Source organism: Taudactylus pleione, unplaced genomic scaffold (assembly GCF_031769625.1).
Source record: "Taudactylus pleione unplaced genomic scaffold, aTauple2 ptg000007l, whole genome shotgun sequence".
NCBI lineage: Eukaryota > Metazoa > Chordata > Amphibia > Anura > Myobatrachidae > Taudactylus > Taudactylus pleione.
Genome location: NW_028284410.1, coordinates 16,299,153 through 16,320,988, shown reverse-complemented (window position 1 = coordinate 16,320,988; position 21,836 = coordinate 16,299,153). Strand labels below are relative to the sequence as shown.

General features: G+C 46.5%; 1 protein-coding gene and 1 long non-coding RNA gene across 3 annotated transcripts in view; one reads left to right on the top strand and one right to left on the bottom strand.

The window, feature by feature from the left end:
• Positions 1–21,836, top strand: part of LOC148542923 (uncharacterized) — a 231,071-nt gene that overhangs the window by 42,431 nt on the left and 166,804 nt on the right. The gene's annotated exons all lie outside the window — the stretch shown is intronic.
• INPP5B (inositol polyphosphate-5-phosphatase B) overlaps positions 1–21,836 on the bottom strand; it is a 179,305-nt gene that overhangs the window by 20,977 nt on the left and 136,492 nt on the right. For both annotated transcript variants that reach the window (XM_088462293.1, XM_088462292.1), the window contains 3 exons: positions 21,451–21,686; positions 21,210–21,323; positions 4,062–4,146 (listed from right to left, as the gene is read on the bottom strand). In XM_088462293.1, the coding sequence (XP_088318419.1) occupies positions 4,062–4,146; positions 21,210–21,323; positions 21,451–21,686 (435 nt within the window). The remainder of the gene's footprint in view (positions 1–4,061; positions 4,147–21,209; positions 21,324–21,450; positions 21,687–21,836) is intronic.

Here is a 21,836-nt window from a genome sequence, read left to right as displayed (position 1 = left end):
CTTGGCTGAAATCCAGCAGCCTTGGAAGAATTGCTGGCCGGTCACTGCACCCCATCCACAGAGGCTTGCTTCCGTGGTGAGGAGTGTCCAGTTTAGTATCCAAAAGTGGCATCCCTTGTTTAAGTGGGATGTCTGTAGCCACCAGGCTAGGGACAGGCAAACCTCTGGAGAGAGGCCCATCGTCTGGGATCTGAGCAGATGGGGCAGCATGTTCCACCTGGAGAGGTTCAGGTGTTGTAGGGGCCTGGAGTGAAACAAAATGAACTCCACCATGGTCGAAGGTGGACAGCATGGATCCCAGGGTCTGCAATGCAGAGTGAATTGACATTCAGTGACTGTGTAGTAGTCTGCACACCCGGTGCTGTAACACCGAGAGTTTGTCTGCTGTTAGGAAGATTCTCTGAACCTGAGAGTCCAGGAGGACTCCCAGATGTGCATTTGTAGATCGTTACCTGTAGGTGGCAGTGAAGAATTTCTGGGGAGCTGGCCAACAGCAAGAGATCGTCTAAGTATGGGAGCAGTCTGATCCCTTGACGACGAAGACAGACTGCCATAACAGACCCGAAGAGCCGTTGAAAGGCCAAAAGGATTGAAATTGGTATTGTTGCTGTAGTACAGCAAACGAGATATTGTTGATGAGAAGGCGCTATAGGTAAGGTATAGGTAGGTAAGCGTCCTGAATGTCCAGAGACACCACAAAGTCCCCAGGCTCCATAGCCAGGACAATAGAGTGGAGGGTTTCCATACGAAACCTGGGCACTCTGATAAACTTGTTCAGAGACTTGAAGTTTAGGATAGGCTGATGAGACCCATTGTTCTTCTAAACCAAGAAAAGAGTATAATTATAGCCCTTCCCTCTCTGTGAGAAGGGGACTGGAATTATTACTCCTGAAAGCAGTAAGAACCGAATTACCTTTTGGAGCAGCAAGGCCTTGCTTGGGTCCAATGGAGGACCTGTGAAAAATAACTACTGGGGGTGTCGCCTCAGGAAGGAGAGGGCATATCCGTTGGAGACCACTTCTCTTACCCAGGCATCTGATGTGGTCTGAAGCTAGAACTGGGTGAATTGAAGAAGTCGGCCTCCCACCCTGGGAACCCCCAGAGAGAGGCATGCCCCGTCAGGCTAAAGGCTTGTCCTCAGGCTTGGTAGGTGGACGTCTAGTAGCCCAGGTCTGTTTGGTCCTAGGCTTGGAGGCCTTAGTTGATACCAGATGCCTTGGAAAGGATTGACCTTTAGCTTTTCCTTGAGGACGAAAAGATGACATGCCGTGTTGGAAGCTGCTAAGGTAGTCACAATTTTGTCCAATTCTGGGCCAAACAGGATATCCCCAGAATAAGGCAGAGACTCCAATGCCTTTTTAGAGTCCGAATTTGCCTTCCAGGAGCGGAGCCAAACAATATGGCGGGCTACTACAGAAGTGGCAGATGCCTTGGAAGCTAGGAGAGCTGTAACCAGAGCTGCTTCACCCAAATAGGAGGCTGCATCGCTAATGTAAGACAGCTGTTCCCTCGAAGCATCAGAGGGAAATGTCTCTTCTAGGGCCTCTGTCCAACTCTCAATGGCTTTTGCCACCCAGGTCGTAGCCCTGGCAGAACGAGTAATAGTTCCTGTAAGAGAGTATATAGATTTTAGCCAAGCGTCAATCCTTCTATCCGTAGTCTTCTTTAAGGACATTGCAGTATGGATAGTAGGATAGCATTCTTAACCAGAGGTGTCACGTGGGAATCCACTGCTGGGAAAGTGGCAGGTGGGGAGTTTGACTGGGGCGGTACACCTGTCAAACCGTAACGCAGGTGTCCTAAGGCGAGCTCAGGGAGGACAGAAACCTCCTGTGGAGCAGAACTTCCCATTTAGTGCAATCCGTAGTGGGAAGAGGGTAAAAGGAACTTGAACATTTAGGAAGCTGAAATCTTTTACTGGGCATATTCCATGCCTCACTCATATGATCACATAGCTGATCAGAGTGAGGAAACTCTGGTAAAACTACCTTCTGTTGCTTAAATAGTGTCTCTTTTGCCTTAGGAGCAGGTTCTGTCTCTTCTATTTTAAGAATAGATTTTACAGTTCTAACAAGTGCAGGTTTATTCAATTTAGAGGGGGGCTTCTCCTCTCCCTAGGGGGAGTCAGAGTGAGAGAGGTCTGCATCTTCTGCCTCCCCAGATGATAATTCAGAATCTGATAGCTGGGTCGACTTGAAAGATAACACAGCACACTTAGTAGGTTTACTAGGTAAAGGTCTCTCCTTTTGCAGCATTTGTTGAAGGGCTGTAGAGGTTGCTGCTAGACTCTGCACTGAGGTAGAAAGTACATCTTCCCATGGGGGAGGCAAAGGATTTGCAGGGAGTACCTGCTGTGGCCATCCCATAGGGGGAGCTACCACAGGGACCATTTGGAGGTCCGCAATTTTTGCCAGCACCTGGGCTGATGGGCCAGTATAACAAGATGCACACAGACCATCCTGAATGAGATCCTCTGAAGCTAAGCCTGCTGAGCAGGACTTACAAGACACCAGAGTCGGAGCAGCAGGTTGCTTGTTACTCTTGCCCCTGCCTGACATAGCTGCAAGAATAATGTAACACACAATCTGACACAGTGCAGTGAGCAACCCAGATGTATGTCTAATATGGCACAGTGTAGTCCGCAACAGCGATAAATAGTATGTGATAGCCCTCACAAATATAGGGAGATGTGAGGTACAATGAACCTTAGTATGCCAGGGTTTACAGTAGAATAAAGGGAAAGGTATAAGCTGACAGTAATAGGAAAAAATGAAAACAGACAGCAGCACTAGTACAAGTCACATACAAATGCAGAATATAACTGCAGTGGGCACTAAAATAGACTACACAGACCGCAGTTGGTGGTAGGTTATAGCGCTGTATAAACCTGGCCCCTGGGAGAGGTATATAAGGAAACTGGACCCAGCGTTCCCGGAGACCTGCATGCAGAAAATGACTGCCGTGAGTCTAAGAGGGGGCGGATGGTGAGGGAGGAGCAGCTCTGGGAGCAGCAAGATCGCAGTAGAATGGTGCCCTGAGCTGAGGGAGGGGCTGCAGGGTGAGCGCCTTCTCCCCTATGCTGACATTAACCACCTGTGCCCTGCGACAGTGCTTGTAATGCCCTGGTGGTCTAGTGGAGTCACGGATGAACTGGTGCCCACATCAGTGCCTCCGGTCTGTCACCTGAGACCGGAGGCAAGACTGCGCATAGACTCGGGTCCCAGTCAGCTGGGATCCGCCTTACCTGTCCCCTTGAGTCCCTGCTGCAGTCTGGGGTCCGGAGAGCCTTGGAGCCCCACCGGGAGTACCTAACCCAGGGCTGGTGTCACGGCGCCACAGATGGGGCAGCAGTGCAGACGTCCAAAGAACCTTCTTGCACTGCAGCTCAATAGTAGAATAAATAACAATAAAAGTAAATCAAAAAAATAAGCTTGGGCTGCTTAATAGCAGCCCCACTGTTAAAAACAGTGAGTTGCCCTCAGGCTGTGAGCGGGGTATAGTGGGAAGAACAGGAGCATCCCGGGATTAAAAAGCTTTGCTGTTGGTGTCCGATCCTCCAAGTCCCACCTACACCCCATTGTCTCCACGCCCGATGGACCCCGAAGAAGAAAAAATGGTTTCCACTGCTGTGCCTCAATGGTCTTGCCAGCACACATCAAGGTGAATGCTGATCGGTTCTTGGAGCCAAATGGGCTCATTTGAATAAAGCTCAACCTACCCCAAGTACCAACCATTCATTAAATTAGATTTCAACAGTGGAATATCCATTTTGTATTCCATAAACATGACTACAAATATTCTTATGCATTTACAGAAGGAAATATTATTCAATCTATAAATTACAGCATTATAAAATGATCTTTAGTCTGCCATAACTTTATTAGGAAGATTGTAATAAAGCATAACCTTTCCTCTACTGTAGGCAACAAAGTTAGAGGCCACATCTGAATTTAATGCGCTGTATAAAAGCACAGAGCACAGTATGCCTAAAGTATAGGCAACATAAAATGTCTTACAGAGGTAATGGTGTATGGTCAAACATTCGAATACTTAAAGGATACGGAGAGATTCTGGAAGTCCAGTATCTAAACTGTCTCTTATTGCTTCAAATTCAGATCTTAACCCCGGTTGTTGAAATAAATCTTCCTGCAATAACACACGAAAGAAAAATGTTGGATTTTTTCTTAACATATTAGTTATTTAAATATAACATACTTTAAAAATACATATTATAAACACTTGTGGGTATCACTTTATTTTTTTTATAATTCTTTATTTTAAATGGTCAAATAGAATACAATGTAACACAAAAAGGAGAACAAATACAGGGTCACAAGAAACCCAATACAGACCATATTTCCAACAATAATAGACAAACAAAACTATTCCAAAAATGCTTGGTAAGAAAAAGGGGGGGATAAATAGAGGACAGGAGGAAGGGAGAAATGAGGGGGGGGGGGGGGACACGACTTATCATCTAGAAATTAATACGTATCAGACATTGTCCGGAGGATAAATCTCAGCCGTTGCCCATGGGTCCATGCACCAAGTGTGCGGAAGGAGAAGGGGGACTGCGCTCAGCGAGCAGCCAGGGAGCCCAAACTTGAGAAAAAGCATGCCCTCGATCATGGAGGTAATAAGTTATCTCCTCCATGGTCGCAACATGCCAAATCTGACTCTTAAGTACAGAAAGGAGTGGAGGGGAGGTCTTTTTCCAATTTAGAGCAATAAGAGACTTTGCTGCTGCTAATATGTGCGCAACTAACTTTTTGGAAAATTTATCAATATTCGGGGGTGGGTAACACAATAAGAATATCCAAGGATCTTTTGAGATCGGAGCCTCCAGGAGGGAGTTTAGTAGATTATGGAAAGAGTCCCAGAAGGGAACAATAATTGGACAGGTCCATCAGATATGGACCATAGTACCCCTGCAGCCACAGCTCCGCCAACAATCGGGTGAGGAGGATGGGAACATTTTATGAAGTTTCTCAGGAGTATAGTACCACCTGTAATAAATTTTATATGCATTTTCCTTAATTTTGGTTGCAATAGAACTTTTGGCTATTCCCAGTCTCATGTCGTCCCAGGCCTCAGCATCTGGAGGAGAGCCAAGGTCTCGCTCCCAAGCATTCTCATGGGAGCTAAGAGAGGGAAGGGTAGCGTCCAAAAGAAGAGCATAAATCTGGGAAATTAGACCTTTAGATAAGGGGAAGTGTCTACAGAGATTTTCAAAAGGAGTAAAGGCACGGAGGACAGCTAGTGGAGGTAATGATTGTAAAAAATGGCGAATTTGAAAAAATTCGAATGGGTTAAGCGTCTGGGATGGAAGTTTTAGTTGTAACATTGGTAGGGATAACCAATGACCCTGGTCAGAAAAGTCCGTGGGGAACCTAAGGCCTGCATTAATCCACCTGTGGGACCTCAAAGTAGAGGAACCAGGAGGGAACAGGGGGTTATACCAGATAGGAGTTAGAGGAGATACCGGAGAAGAAAGATTCATTTTGTTTGAGTAGAGACCCCAGAGTCTGAGGTCAAATTTAATAGTAGGGAGCAATTTGTATGCGGAAGGTCGGCGTGCGGGTAGTGTTCCCCATAAGGAAGTTAAGTCTGGGAGAGTAATATAGGCAGATTCAATATCCAACCATGAAGTAGAACCGGGAGGAGAGTATGAGGTAACAATATGGGAGAAATGGGAGGCGAGGTAATAAAGTTTAATATTAGGAAGACCTCTCCCTCCCACCTCTTACAACCGACCTTTCCAAAATTTTAGCCGCAATCCTCGGGGGTCTGTGATTCCAAACAAAACGAATCAGGGCTTTTTGAATATTACTTAGAAAAACAGCGGGAACAGTTACGGGGAGAGTCTGAAAAAGATAAAGCCATTTTGGTATAACATTCATTTTGACAGCTATGATCCTACCCAACCACTAGATTATAAGACGACTCCAGGAATTTAAATCGGCGTGCATTTTAGAGGTGAAAAATTTTCACGATACAGAGAGTCATAGTGGGAAGATAAGTATATCCCCAAGTACTTGATCTTTTTGGGTTGCCACTTAAAATTAAAATTAGTTTGTAGGTTTTCAGCATCCTGTGGGGAAACATGGAGAAGCATGGCCTCTGATTTGGAGTAGTTGATTTTATACCCAGAGACAGTGCTATAGAACCGAAGAACAGAAAAAAGGTTGGGGAGAGAGATTACCGGTTGGGTCAGGAATAAAAGAATATCGTCTGCGAAAAGAGAGATCTTAGGCTCCAAAGCGCCCACTTGAACCCCCCGAATATCAGGATGGGATCTAATATGGGAGGCCAGCGGTTCAATTATGAGGGCGAACACCAGGGGACATAAGGGGCAGCCCTGCCTCGTACCGTTGCTAATATTGACTGGGCCTGAGGGAGTACCATTAATCAGGACCGTAGCAGAGGGGGTAGAGTATAGTGCCAGAAGGCCAGTGAGAAAGTCACCAGACACGCCATAAGCTTCGAGAGCAGCTTTCATAAAATCCCAGGAGATCCTATCAAATGCTTTTTCAGCATCTAGAGAGAGTAAAATGGTAGGGGATCTCCTGGAATTTGAAATATGAAAAAGATCAATAGCGCGTCTGGTGTTATCCCTCGCCTGGCGCCCCGGTATAAAGCCCACTTGATCGTAGTGAATCAGGGAGGAGAGGAATGGGTCCAGGCGATTCGCAAGGATTTTAGCAAATATTTTCAAATCCAAATTAAGGAGGGAGATAGGCCTGTAGATAGCACAGTTAAGTGGGTCTTTGCCTTCCTTGGGAATCACCACAATTCTGGCTTCCAGCATTTCTGAAGGGAAAGGATCACCCTGAAGAACCTTATTAAAAAGAGTATAAAGATGGGGAACGAGTAAATCTGAAAAATTTTTGTAGTATGCCGCCGTACATCCATCTGGGCCTGGGGATTTTCCGTTTTTTTGAGATTTTATAGTATGTTCAATCTCAACTGATATCTCGGAGTTAAGGAGTTCTATAGCGGTAGAAGATAACTTGGGCAAATTGGAGCTAGCAAGAAAATCAGAAATCAAGTTAGACTGAGATAGAGGAGATGAAGTGGCTGGGGGAGGGAGGTTATACAGATCAGAGAAGTAAGATTGAAAGGCAGATCTAATAGCCGCAGGATCATAAACCAGTTGGTGGTGAGAGTCACGGATCGAAATAATATTTTTATGAGTCCTAGCAGATCGAAGACGAGATGCAAGAATTTCTGCTTTATCCCCTTTCTCATAAAAGGATTGGCGGAGCCATTTAAGATGTTTTGCCACCCGTTTGGAGAGAAGCAAATCCAATTCGGATTTAGTCGTTTGGAGTTCCGACAGGATAGTAGGATCAGGAGATAGTTTATGTTGTGATTCCAGAGTTTGAAGTTTCATGGAAAGATTATTAATCTGGGTGAGAGATTCTCTTTTGTTTTGGGAGGCCATGCTAATCAAATGTCCCATCAAGACTGCTTTATGTGCTACCCATAGGGTAGATCTGGAGATACCTGAAGTATCATTTAGAGCAAAATAATCAGAGATTTGTGCCCGTAGTCGGGATATTATCTCAGGGCTATGTAGGAGGGAGTAATTTAGATACCACGTCATAGGCGGGGACGAGAGAGTAATCCCGAAATATCACAGGAAATAGGGGAATGGTCAGACCAAATAAGCGGGTGGATAAGGGCCGAGCGGAGATTGAGAGCAAGCTCGGGACTGAGCAGGATCATATCAATACGGGAGTATGAGTTGTGGGGTGAAGAAAATAATGTATAATCGCGAGCGGAAGGTTCTTTCACTCTCCAAGAATCACACAGGAGCTGAGACTTCATGAGACGGAGGAAAGACTTAGAATGCTGGGAAGCCGATGAGGAAGAGGCTGAGGCTGCAGGAGCAGAACGGTCCAAAGTGGGGCTTAGAACAGCATTAAAATCGCCAGCAACAATAAGTTCCCCTTGACGCACTCGAGTAAGAAGAGAGTCTAATTTGGCAAAAAATAAATTTTGGTGTTGATTGGGGGCATAAATATTTACTAATGTACATAAAGTATTGTTAAGCTTCCCAACCAATACAAGGAAACGGCCTTCTTTATCAACATGGGTGTCAATAAGTTCAAAAGTGAGATGGCGAGCAAATAAAATCGCTACACCCCGTTTTTAGCGTTGTGATCACAGGCATGATAAGTATCTGGATATGGCTTACAGCGTAATTCGGGGTGAGAATTATATAAAAAGTGGGTTTCTTGAATGAAAACCAGATCGGCTTTATAAAGCTTAAGGGTAGTAAAAAGTTTCCCACGCTTTTGGGGGCTGTTGAGCCCTTTTACATTAAAAGAGAGAACACGGAGACCCATGGGCAACCGGCAAGGGCAACATGCAAAAATATAAAAAATAGAGACCAGGACATGTCGTGATCATAAGGGAAAAAAGTAAGGAAAGACAAAGGGGAAAAGGGAGGGATTGGTTGGTCAGCTGGCAGAATAGGCCAGGACCGGTGGCGCTCACAAAGGGGAAGGATACTACGTGTCTGGGGGACACCTAGGTCAGCTAGGGGGCTGAGAGCCCGGGAGGGGCGTGGCGAGGCATTAAAAAACCCCATCAGAGTGAAGGTAAGGACAGATCATAGATCTATCCCTCTTGGGAAGCCTGAGGAGAAAAAATTAGAAAGAAAACAATACAAAAGGGCAAGCGGAGCAGAATAATAAAGGGAAGAGAAAGAGAAGAGAAAAAGAAAAAAAGAGAAAAGAAAAACAAAACCAAAACCTGAGGAACAAAAAATAAAGCAGATAGACATATATATATACATACATATACAAACACAGACATATACACCCCAGTGTAAGAAACACAACAAAAAATAAATAAATAAAAATAAATTAAAATACAAAAAAAAGTAAAGTAAATAAAACTAAAAATAAATTAAAATAAAACCAACTTACAAGAACATAGTAAACAGCGAGAAAAGGCATCCTGAAATAACATAGATAAACATATCATAGTAAATTTCGAATGTGCAGACAATTAGTCGGGCAAAAATAATGACCAGTGAAGGTCATTGTATCACCAAGAATTACTGTATGAAACAAATGAAAAACTTAGGGTCGAAAATCAAGTCACAGGGGGCGGAATTGAGGAAGCCTGTGAGGAGGGGATAGTGGACCACTCCAAATCGGGAGGAGTCTTCTTCGGTCTCTGCGGGAGTGCAGGTGTTGTAGAAGAATCACTATGTTCCTTGTGGATACCCAGTTTAGAGAGCAGAGATTGGCCCTAGTCGGAAGATCTAGCAGTGAGCATATTTCCCTGATACCACACCAGGATACGGAAGGGGAAACCCCACCGATATTTGATGTTATTCTGGCGAAGCAAGGAAGTAATGGGTCTAAAATCTCTGCGTTTGGCTAATGTGATCGGAGAGAGGTCTTGGAAAATTTGTAGGGTAGAATTATCAAAGGATATAGAGTCAAGACGTCGGGCTTCCCTCATGACTGCCTCCTTTGCAGTGAAGTAATGCATTCTGAGAATGACATCCCTGGGTTGAGAGGTATCTTGTGAGCGAGGGCGTAGAGCCCGATCCAGAAGGAGATGGTCTTCGGGAGTTTCAGGAGAAAGCTTGGTAAAGAGACGTTTAAGGTAAAGTTCAAGGTGCGCTTGTTCAATCTCCTCCGGGATCCCCCGAATTCTTAAATTATTCCTCCGCGCCCTATTGTCCTGATCCTCCTGGCCTTCTTGTAGTTGGGATATGTCTTGACGCATTTGATGGAAGTCAGTCTCGAAAGACTGCTGGAATGATATCACCTCCTCTACTCGTCTCTCAAGTTGGTCAGTTCTGCCCCCAATTTCTGCAATATCGGCTTTCAATGAGTGAAGGGCTTGAACCGAGGTCTTCACCTCTTTAACTTCTTTAAGTAGAGAGAGAAAGTCTCGTCGGGTGATGGGCGCACAATCATCCTCCTCAGATTCCAAGCCCAAGTGTTCATTAGAGTGTTCAGGTGTGGTAGGTCTAGCGTGGGCAAAGGTGCTTCGTCTAGTGAGGAATGAGGTGAGGTCACCACCGGGTGGTTTTTTATTTCCTCTAGGCATTGTATGATAGAGCGTGGGTGGTCACAAAGAAAATACGGAAAGTGTTGCTCCGCAGGCTTAGCTCAGGGCCAAGAGGGATAAGAAATAAACTTAAAAAGAAAACATTAGGGGGCCGGAGGTCACCATTAGAATGAAATCACCAAAAATAGTTTTAACAGCACTGGAGAAACCTTTTGCTTTAAACAAAATACTGGAATGCAATTATAGAAAATGGACACAAGAGGGAGCTCCGACACCAGAGATGAGCAGCAAAGGCCAGTTACAGATTCTTTGAGGGGAAAGTAGAGGGGCAGGAAGCCCACAAATAAAGGGATCAAAAATATATAAAATAGTAAAATAAAATAATGTCCTTGATAGGAGAGAAATAGTGGGCAGATGAGAGGGAATGACCCCACTGTCTAGAGGACTCACCACTCAGGTCAGATTATAGGGCAGCTGGTCGGCCACAGTATCAGGTGAAGAGCAGGACACACCAAGCAGGGACTAGGCAGGTGCAGGAGCCCTGACAGGAGAGGACCCAGAGAACAGGTGACCGGACCCTCCGGAGGGTAGTCCTGCGGCAGCGTAGACAGTGAGGCTGCGGGCGGGCACCACAGAAGGCGGCGGTTCCACACTTCCGGCCGCGTGTATGGGGACGGAGCGCTGCTATGCGCAGGGAGCCGGAGTCCAGCTGGAGGATATGCTGGAGCGATGACAGGGTCAGCGGGTCCGTGGGTCCGCGGGAGGCTTGGTGCGGGATGTCCGGTAGAGGTCTCGGAGGTGCCGCCGGCGGCGGGGAACACGCCGGGCCCAAAGACAAATCGAGGCCCCAGCTTCAGAAGGCTGTGAAGGCCTCAACCCGGCAGGGGCACAGGATATGCCCCCCCAATTCTGAGGGTCACAACACTCGGGATAGGGAGGTGGCAGGGAGTCAGCAGGGCCAGGTGTGAGTCACCAGGAGCGGGCAGAGGATGCAATAGATAAAAATTTGCGGGTGCCAGTCGGGAGCTCTGCAAAGGTACGTCTGCATCCGATGCCTACCAGGCCACGCCCCCGTGGGCATCACTTTTAATATTGGTGCCATAAAGATCAATGAACCAAACTGTTTCTAAAATCATTCAGAAATTTAAATGCACAGTGTTATTATTTATTATGTATAGTGTGCAAGGCTATACTTTGACCGGAAACACAAGGTAAAGGTGTCCAAATAACAGGTGTGGGGAACACTTGAAACACAAGGAACATTATAACATAATGTAACGGTACAACAGCTGGTGGTTAAAGTACATTTGGCTAGTGTAAAGCAGCAGAAATATATACCACCTAGCATCAATATCACTACTAGATACAGAGTCAGAACACCCATGTTTCCCATGTTTTGTGGCATTTGCAGCCATATCGGAGGTTAAGTAGATCACCACAGGAGAAACAGAGATGGCTACAGCAATGAAAGTTGAGCTCATTGGGTCCTGCAGTTGGATCTTCTAAAATAACCTTACATTTTGTGTGATGAAACTTTTCATCACTACATACAAGTGAAGTAGGGCACAGAGCTGATCTAAACTGCACCCTTACTAAATGCTGTCCGCATGCAGGGATTTGTATAGGACTACCACATGGTACTGCCACAACCAGGGTAGTTTCTAGACAATCGGGCTCCCAGTGCGAGCATTGAAAATGCGCGCCCCCCCCCCCCCCATTATAATATGTCCACTAAAATTTCTGTTGTGTGATATTGTTTTCCCATTACTGTGCATTAAGGGTATCAACAAACTCTTTTAGGGCAACCATTCCGCCAGTCGACACCAAAAACAGGTCATCTATGAACCTCACATAGAAAAAAATAAACTGAGAAAAAAGGTGAGTTATTACAAGAGAAGTCCCAATTTGAAGGACCAACTAGTATTTTCGGACATTAATCCAAAGGTGTCAGCCTTTGAGTCGCAATATATTTCATCTTAAACATCGTATGACCTGCGAGACCAAATTCATCATTTACATTATCTATTGTCCCTGTAATAAAATTTATGTTGGGAAAACGATACGCATGGTGAAAGAACGCATAGCTATGCATAGATCCTCTAATAAGAAAGCTTGCAATAAATTGGAATCTTTAACACCACCGGTGGCCAGACATTTTGCCACAAATGGACCTACTCTAAAGGATTTTTCCTTCATGCCGATTGATCACGTGCCGCCCCTGAGGAGGGGTGGTGACCGTCACAAAATATTGCTGCAGAAAGAGTGTCGATGGATTCACATATTGGGTACTATGGGTCCACATGGACTCAATGAGGAATTTACCTTTTCAGCATTTTTGGATTAACATAATTTACATAACTTTGTTAACATCTAGTTTATTACTTGATCTCGTGACCACATTTCTATATATGGACCAGTCAGTATTAGATTATCCAATCATTTATGGTTGCCCTCTAAATCTTCGGTCAGGTTCTAAGTTTTTGTGATGATATGACAGCTTTATTTTTAAGCATGGACATTATGTATTGTGATAGGATCACTGGTAAAGTGGTCTGTGGCAGGTACATTTGTCCCAGATTCCTGTCATTATGTGTTTTAAACCCCCAGGAGAAAGTCTGCAGTGTAGCAGGCTTGAGTCTCGGCTTTTTGAAAAGCCGGTTTGGGACCTGGGGGTTGTGGGTGAGAGGAGAGGGAGGGCTCCACCCACGGCCACTCCAGGTTTTGGTTCTCGCAGCCTGGTAACAGGCTTGATTGGGTTCCCACCTGAAGGTGGCCAATATAAGCCTAGTGTGTTAAGGGCTGATTGTCTCACCTGGGAGAGCAGACAGGGAGTTTGCTCAGAGACACTGTGAAAACCTAACTGTGAGTGCTGTGCTGTGCCTTGGTTGCTGGTGAGGGCATTAGGCCCTACCAGGTTCTGGTAGTGAGGGAACTACCTGTGAAGTTAGTGCCCCGACAGGGCTAGGATTTATGTTTATGTTTTCTTTATGTTATTTCTGTTTTGCACAATAAAGACTGGCGCCGACCAGCTTGTACTCGAATCCAGTCTGGCGTACTGTTTCCCGGCTGCTGTGTGTGTGTAAGGAAGGAGTCCTCTACCCAGGAGAGGGACCCCTAATCTGACTGTGTCACAATATGGTGGAGAATGCGGGCAACCACACACACTGAAGTTGCAGCGAGAGGAAACCTTTCCGTTTAAAAATTAAAGGGACAGACACCCAATTTGTGAGTGTGGAAATAACGCTGTGTCCTTGGAGTCCCATAGAGGAGGCGTCAGCCAATGCTCAGAGAGGCAAGGTTCAGCTTCCAACCTACACCCCAGGACAAAATGGAGGACATAATTAAAACCTTGCTCCAAGCTACAGCAGCTCAGCAGGAAGCTACCAGGGCTCTGCAGGAATACACCAGGGTGCAACTGTTGGCCTTGGAGACAGCCCAGGGGCAACAACAGGTTGCCATCGAGGAAACCCGCAAGGCCTTAGCGGAAAACAGCCAGGCCATAAAAGAGGTGGTACAGCACTTGGTCGCCCGGCCCAGAGATGTTATTACTGGTCCTCCCACCACCACTCACTCCGTACAAGCCAGTCACTTCCTCCAAAAGATTACTTCGGGCGATGATGTGGAGGCCTATCTCGCCGCATTTGAAAGAACGGCCGAAAGGGAGAGTTGGCCCAAGGAGCAGTGGGCAAGTCTGGTGGCACCTTTTTTGTCTGGGGAGCCACGAAAAGCATATTTCAACTTATGCCTGGCTGATGCCAAGGACTATAAAAAACTAAAACAGGAGATCCTAACTCGCTTGGGAGTCACCACCTTTGTTCGTGCCCAACGGGTCCACCGCTGGGAGTTCCATATGGACAAGCCTCCACGTTCACAGATGCATGACCTCGTCCATCTGTCCTCAAAATGGCTACAGCCTGAGACGCTGACGGGACCACAGATCGTGGAAAGGGTCGTGATGGACCGGTACCTGCGATCATTACCTGTGACTCTGCGCAAATGGGTGAGCCATGCAGACCCTAAGTCCGCGGACCAGTTGGTCGAACTGGTGGAGAGGTACGTAGCGGCTGAGGAGCTGAGGAGTATGCCCCACCGAGCCCTGATGGCGCACCGGCGAACTCCCACAGACACTGGTAAGACTGTTCCAGGGGAGAAGGGTGCTGGGCGGTGGAATGTACCTAAGACTGAGGGTGTAGAACCTGGAGACAGGCCTGCCAGGCCAGGAAGGTTCTTGCCCCGTAAACGACTAGACATTAATATGATTCAGTGTTTCCGGTGTGGTGACTTCGGCCATATTACCGCTAATTGTTCACTTACAACTGAACCTATGCAATGTGATACTGCTCATGTCTACCGCAGGGGGTCTTTCTTTGCACAGACAGCCTGTACGGCTGACCGGCAGGCTGAGACTGATAAGCACGTGTGTGTACTCAATGTAGATGGCCACCGAGTAGAGGCACTGTTAGACTCTGGTAGCTTGGTGAAACTTATAAAAGCTGAGCTGGTGAACCCCTTGAGGCGTAAGGGGAAAACTGTTGGTGTGACCTGCATACATGGGGATACTCGATATTATGTTACTGCCGAGGTGAACATCGAGACACCATGTGGTTCTGCTATAGTTTCTGTGGGTTTGGTGCCTGGTCTGATGTGCGATGCAATATTGGGGAGAGACTTTGCTCACTTCTGGAAGTTGTGGGAAAGCCGTTTTGTTCCAGAAGTGAACAACCCCGATCCATTTGAGAAGGTTGTCAATGTAGTGGAGGAGGGAGTTTCTTCTGAGTCAGAGTTATTCCTTTTTTCTACTATGATTGGCGAACTAGAGAATGCGGAGCGTGACGGTGGCCCGCCAACTGATGTGCCTCCCATTGAGGTGGGAAGTGTTGTTGGGCCAGTTGATCGTCTGCCTGATTTAGAGGTCAGAAGAGAGGTCTTTGCCGTGGAGCAGTTGAAAGACCCTACTTTGGTAAAAGCCAGGGAGAATGTAAAAGCAGTTAATGGTAAACCCGTAGATCCTGATAGTCCTTTGTCCTATCCCCACATGGCAATGTGTCAGGATTTGTTATATGTCAGGTGACTAAGAAGGGGGAAGATGTTGTGGAACAACTAATAGTTCCCAAAGCCTACAGAAGAACAGTGTTGGATCTGGCCCATGGTCATATAACGGCAGGCCATTTAGGGGTAGAGAAAACCACTGAGCGAATAATGCAGAGGTTTTTCTGGCCCGGGCTTCATAAAGAGGTATCTGACTTTTACGCATCCTGCCCTGAGTGTCAGTATCATGCTCCCAGGCCACATTTTAAGGGTCCACTAGTTCCATTGCCTATTGTAGAGGTGCCAATAGTGAGAGAGCACCTGAAACAGGCTCAACAGGCACAGCAGAGGGTATACAACCGCAATGCTCGGTTACGCAGCTTTGCTTCTGGGGACAGAGTGTTAGTGTTGGTTCCCACTGTGGAAAATAAACTTTTGGCTAAATGGCAAGGGCCCTTTGAAATCTTAGAAAGAGTGGGACAGGTCAATTACAAAGTTTACCAGCCGGGGAAAAGAAAGCCGGAACAGATATACCATATAAATCTGTTAAAGCCCTGGAAAGATAGAACGGTACTGTCGGCCAACCGAGCCCCTCCAGTAAATCTAAAGCCCTATAGGTTACCAGTAGCACAAAGAGAATCGGTGTTGAAAGAAATTAAAAATATGCTAGAGTTAGGGGTTATTGAAGTATCACATAGTGAATGGTCAAGTCCCATTGTGTTGATTCCAAAGCCCGACGGGAGTGTGCGTTTCTGCAATGACTTCCGAAAGTTAAACAGTGGTTCAAAATTCGATGCCTACCCGGTGCCACAGTGGAGAAGGAGGCGTTGGCCATAAAGTGGGCGTTAGAGGCTCTCAGGTACTACTTGGTTGGAAGAAAGTTCAAATTGATCACTGACCATGCCCCTTTGAAGTGGATGTCCGAAAATAAGGACAGTAATGCGGGATGGTTCTTGGCGTTACAAACTTTTAAATTTTCAGTGGAACACAGGCCAGGGGGCCTGTTGTCTAAAGCAGACGCGTTGTCACGCGTTCATTGTTTGGGGGCTTCAGTTGTTCCGCCCCACAGGTCGAAACAAAGGGGGGGGATATGTGATAGGATCACTGGTAAAGTGGTCTGTGACAGGGACATTTATCCCAGATTCCTGTCATTATGTGTTTTAAACCCCCAGGAGAAAGTCTGCAGTGTAGCAGGCTTGAGTCTCGGCTTTTTGAAAAGCCGGTTTGGGACCTGGGGGTTGTGGGTGAGAGGAGAGGGAGGGCTCCACCCACGGCCACTCCAGGTTTTGGTTCTCGCAGCCTGGTAACAGGCTTGATTGGGTTCCCACCTGAGAGTGGCCAATATAAGCCTAGTGTGTTAAGGGCTGATTGTCTCACCTGGGAGAGCAGACAGGGAGTTTGCTCAGAGACACTGTGAAAACCTAACTGTGAGTGCTGTGCTGTGCCTTGGTTGCTGGTGAGGGCATTAGGCCCTGCCAGGTTCTGGTAGTGAGGGAACTACCTGTGAAGTTAGTGCCCCGACAGGGCTAGGATTTATGTTTATGTTTTCTTTATGTTATTTCTGTTTTGCACAATAAAGACTGGCGCCGACCAGCTTGTACTCGAATCCAGTCTGGCGTACTGTTTCCCGGCTGCTGTGTGTGTTTAAGGAAGGAGTCCTCTACCCAGGAGAGGGACCCCTAATCTGACTGTGTCACAGTATATTATTATTATATATTATCTATTTGATAATATTTACACACTTATACTTACAAGTTTCTAGCCCTTGATGTGCAAGTTACATGTGTGTCATATTTTAAATATAGTATTTTTATATTAGCCATTACGATGTTTTTGCACGTCCACTGGCTGGCGCTGCTGGGTTGGTCAGTGGTCCTGTTTGGAATGCAGGCGATGTAGTTTGATTGTTTATTTAGTTTTTTCATATCAATTCATTTGTGGGCACATTTATCTGGCTGGTAGGCCATGCAAGGGGGCCCTGGATTGGATCATCGCTGTCACATTGACGTGATTGGTCATGTCCAGCATGGCAACGGCATGGCTTCTGTCAGTGGGTTGCCTAGTTACGTAATTTACATTGGATCCATCACTTCTGGCGGCGCCACAGTGCATGCTGTTTCCCGGCATAATGGCACAGCACATTAGTTCGAGCTCCGCAGCAATTTCTGGCGTGGTTGCCGGGACTAGCGGTGGCATGTGCTGGTTACAGCGGTAGCGGTGTGCGCCATTCCTAGGAACGGACGTGATTGCTATCATGTGTGTCACTCGGGTGAGTGCGTTTGTTTATTAGTTTAATCTAATTGGAGGGGTATTTAACCACCCTTGGATGTTCATTACTTCAGCAGTCCCTTGAAAAAGGTGATAACGAAACATCTGTCGGGACATGTGCTACTGCTCACTGCAAATCTATGGAGGTCTGGGGTGTTTGAGCTTTGCTCCACCATGCAAAACATAGGACTCCAGATAAGTTTTCAATAGTGTCTCATATGGATGGCTTGTTCCCCGTCTTTTTGTGTGATACAATTAAATAATTTTTTTGCATTTACTCTGTGTTCTGGTTGTACTCCATAGGGGACATAGAGAATTAATGTGCGCGGTCCAAAAAAATGGGCATGGTCACATGTCATGATGGGCGTGGCCACGCAATAAAGAAGTTCTCACAGCTATTCAATTGTTTCTCCTGCGACCGACACTTAGTTTGGAAATGCCAGTTAGCGCGCCTTGAGCCAGATGTTCAGACGTGCATTTTCCAACTGAAGTGCCGCGATACTGTAAGCGCCGTGCTAAACTGAAAAACAGCATAGCGCCCAGCACTTTAGTTGGATTTTTGCTCACACGATCAGGAGGGTGCAAACATACATCTTTTAGTTGTACTAAAAGCACAGGACGAGCACACATTGGCAGGTGGCGGTGGTACAATTCCGTACTCTGCATCGTGTACTGGACGCTGCAGTGACCTACAGGCGGTGGTTCAGAGGCTTTGTGCCATTATCTGATTCTGCTCATCCCCTTCCTTTAGCCGACTTCCCTACACCCCAAAACATTATCTAATTCCTCCCACCTTTTCCATTATCCGAGTCCTCTCATTCCTCTCCACCACCTGTCTCTTTTCATCTCCCTTCAAAACCTGACAGATCAAACAGCCTCCATTATCTGGCTCCTCTCACCATGATTTCCTGACTCCCCACTAACTCCACTGATTCCTCCCGCCCCCTCCCTCACCAGACACCTCCCGCCCCCTCCCTCACCAGACACCTCCGGAACCATCCCTCACCAGACACCTGCCCCCTCCTTCACTAGACACCTCCGGACCTCTCCTTCACTAGACACCTCCGGACCTCTCCTTCACCAGACACCTCATGCCCCCTCCCTCACCAGACACCTCCGGACCCCTCCCTCACCAGGCACCTCCGGACCCCTCCCTCACCAGGCACCTCCGGACCCCTCCCTCACCAGGCACCTCCGGACCCCTCCCTCACCAGGCACCTCCGGACCCCTCCCTCACCAGGCACCTCCGGACCCCTCCCTCACCAGGCACCTCCGGACCCCTCCCTCACCAGACACCTCCGGACCCCTCCCTCACCAGACACCTCCGGACCCCTCCCTCACCAGGCACCTCCGGACCCCTCCCTCACCAGGCACCTCCGGACCCCTCCCTCACCAGGCACCTCCGGACCCCTCCCTCACCAGGCACCTCCGGACCCCTCCCTCACCAGGCACCTCCGGACCCCTCCCTCACCAGGCACCTCCGGACCCCTCCCTCACCAGGCACCTCCGGACCCCTCCCTCACCAGGCACCTCCGGACCCCTCCCTCACCAGGCACCTCCGGACCCCTCCCTCACCAGGCACCTCCGGACCCCTCCCTCACCAGGCACCTCCGGACCCCTCCCTCACCAGGCACCTCCGGACCCCTCCCTCACCAGGCACCTCCGGACCCCTCCCTCACCAGGCACCTCCGGAACCCTCCCTCACCAGGCACCTCCGGACCCCTCCCTCACCAGACACCTCCCACCCCCTCCCTCACCAGACAATTCCAGCCCGCTCCCTCACCAGACACCTCCGGACCCCTCCCTCACCTGACACCGAGCGGCGGGCGGGCATTCGGCACATGCGAGTGGCCTCGGATGCCGGGCCACAAGACTGGACTCTGCAGCTTTGATGCTGCAGAGTCCTTCTGTAAGGAGACAACTCCCGACACACGCAGGATGGAAGGGCGGGCAGTCGGCAGCGGAACACTGCAGACTTGAGGTCAGCCTTTTCAGAGCTCCGTTCCTCACTGGCACGCTAGCGCGCACGGTCCGACGTCATGTCGTTACCGTGCGCTCATGCACCAGAGGATTGATTCCGATTGGTGCTTACACAGGGGAGGCAGAGCTTACACAGGGGAATGGACCTCCCGGTCAGTCTGAGCGTCGTTACAGCCGCCCTGATTCCCAGCCATTAAATACATTATTCTATCATTTATAGAAAATGCGAAATGGCGGCAGAGGCAGTTTTGCCTATGTTGAAGGGGTCAAGGCGGAGCGCCCCGTGCGATTGCACGGGTCGCCCGCCCCTGGAAACGGCCCTGGCCACAACACCCCACCTTCCACAGATTGATGGTGTACATTGAATTGCTCCTTTCACTAATCCAACAGGGCATATATTTTCTCAATTGAAGCAATCTTGCATGGGATACATTGTATTGATATTCAGTAATATACAGCATATTGTACAAATAATACCTGATCAAATTTGGTGACTGTAAATATTTTGCAGTTTAGGAGCAGACATTTTTCAGAAGTGGAAAATATTTACATTAGATACATTGTATCAGTATAAATTAGAATATGTAACATAACAATAGGGATTAAATTGTATTGAGCACGACTATGTCATGGCCGTAAATTCAGCTATACACCTCACTTATGGTACCACCGGACTAGTGTATTTTGTTGACAGCCCTGTAGGGCTGCGTACAAAAATCCAAAAGTTTGGGGCAAGATTTTGTCACGGGGTGGGGGGCGAGTTCAGATGCCAGAATTTCTATGCCATTGCATATCAGCAACTCTCCCCCCTCGCTCCTAAATGAATTGAACACTAAGTGTGAACTTTACCCCTTATCATCATTAGGAGGAGAATTTTCCCTAATACCGTACCTTTGTACAATAACATCTATGGAGACATATGAACTACCCAAAAATATTGAATCTCTATTATCTAATCTCATAGCACTTGCAGACATATCAATCTCATAGCATTTAGATATATTAATCATACAAGCACATAGCACTTAGAGATATTCAGCATAAAAGCGAATTAACCCTTAGTAATGTACTGACAGATATTGGAACAAACCGGAATGAGGAGATCTTCATTTACCCCTTAGGTTCCTTCCTAGCAAACCCTCCCCACCTTCACCACCGAAAACAAAAATTGTGTCTCTATTTGAGGAACATAATACATGCATGCAAATATGTCTGAATGTTCCACAAAATGCACGTGATACCAAAGCTACAAATACTGCATTATCCCCACTTACTCTTGCCCTAAGAATAAAAAAAACAATGGTGTCTAGAACTATAATGTGTACATTAGTCACTGGCCCACATAATTCAGTAAGACTCTGTATAAAATACACATATCCCTATACTAAAGTGAACTAGCCAGCTAAATAATGAGGTACATTTTGTGTGATGCATTAATTACCTAAAGGTACTTTTATGGAAAATTGGATCTTTATTTTTTATTTTTTGCCCATATTCCTCTATATAAAAAAAACATAATAAAATATTTATTCAAAAACTAAAGCCCTATCTATTTTGAAAAAAATTAAATAAATAAAATATCATATTTGCTTGGATAGGTTACTGTACAAAATAGAAACCTATACATAAAACAATAAGCAATAAGCATTTCCCGCTGGTCATTAGGTAGAGTAGTTGAAACAAACAGATGAGAACAAAATAAATATAATTTATAACAATGTTTGTCATCAGTACAAAGTATATGTGAAGAATAGTGATATTTTACAGTTATATAAAATATACACTACTATATGTGTGCACAATATCTTTCCAAACCCTGTCCCATTATTGAGATGTGTAAGGATCTTCCTTTTAAACCTGGTTTAGCAATGAGGAGAAAATGGGAGAGATCTAACCTGCAAGGACGCATTCCGATGTAAATGATCAACCATCATCCACAGCTCTTTTGGTATATCTAGCGGTTTCTCTGCACCAATAAAAGAATCCATCATCTGTAGAGGAATATGTGCCTACAATAGGTTTAAAAAAATAATATATATATATATATATATATATATACACACATATACACACACACACATTAGTGTTAAGATTTTAATTATAATCAATCAACTTGATTGATGCAGACGATCATACCAATTTTCTGATTGTATCGAGTGACATGTCCCTGATGGGCTCTCTCATATAACACAACATCTGGATGGATGACCCGAAGCAGCTGTGCAGATAGTTCCCAGTCACAGATAGAAAGAAGTCTTTCCCTCTGTCCAGGTGCAGAATAAGAATGTCTTCCAGTCTTTCCTCACCACAGTTCAGATGAGAAGCTGTTTGATTATTGACAAACAACTCCAATTCTATTTCTGTTTCTGATCCTAGGAAAGAAAAAGAGCACATGCCTGATTGTTTTGGCCTATCTGTATACCAGATGACAAACAGGGTTTTTATTATTAAAAACTATTTCACAGTGTAGCCCGTATTTGCAGAATAGATGGGACAGAATATAATAGACTTTCTAAACAATT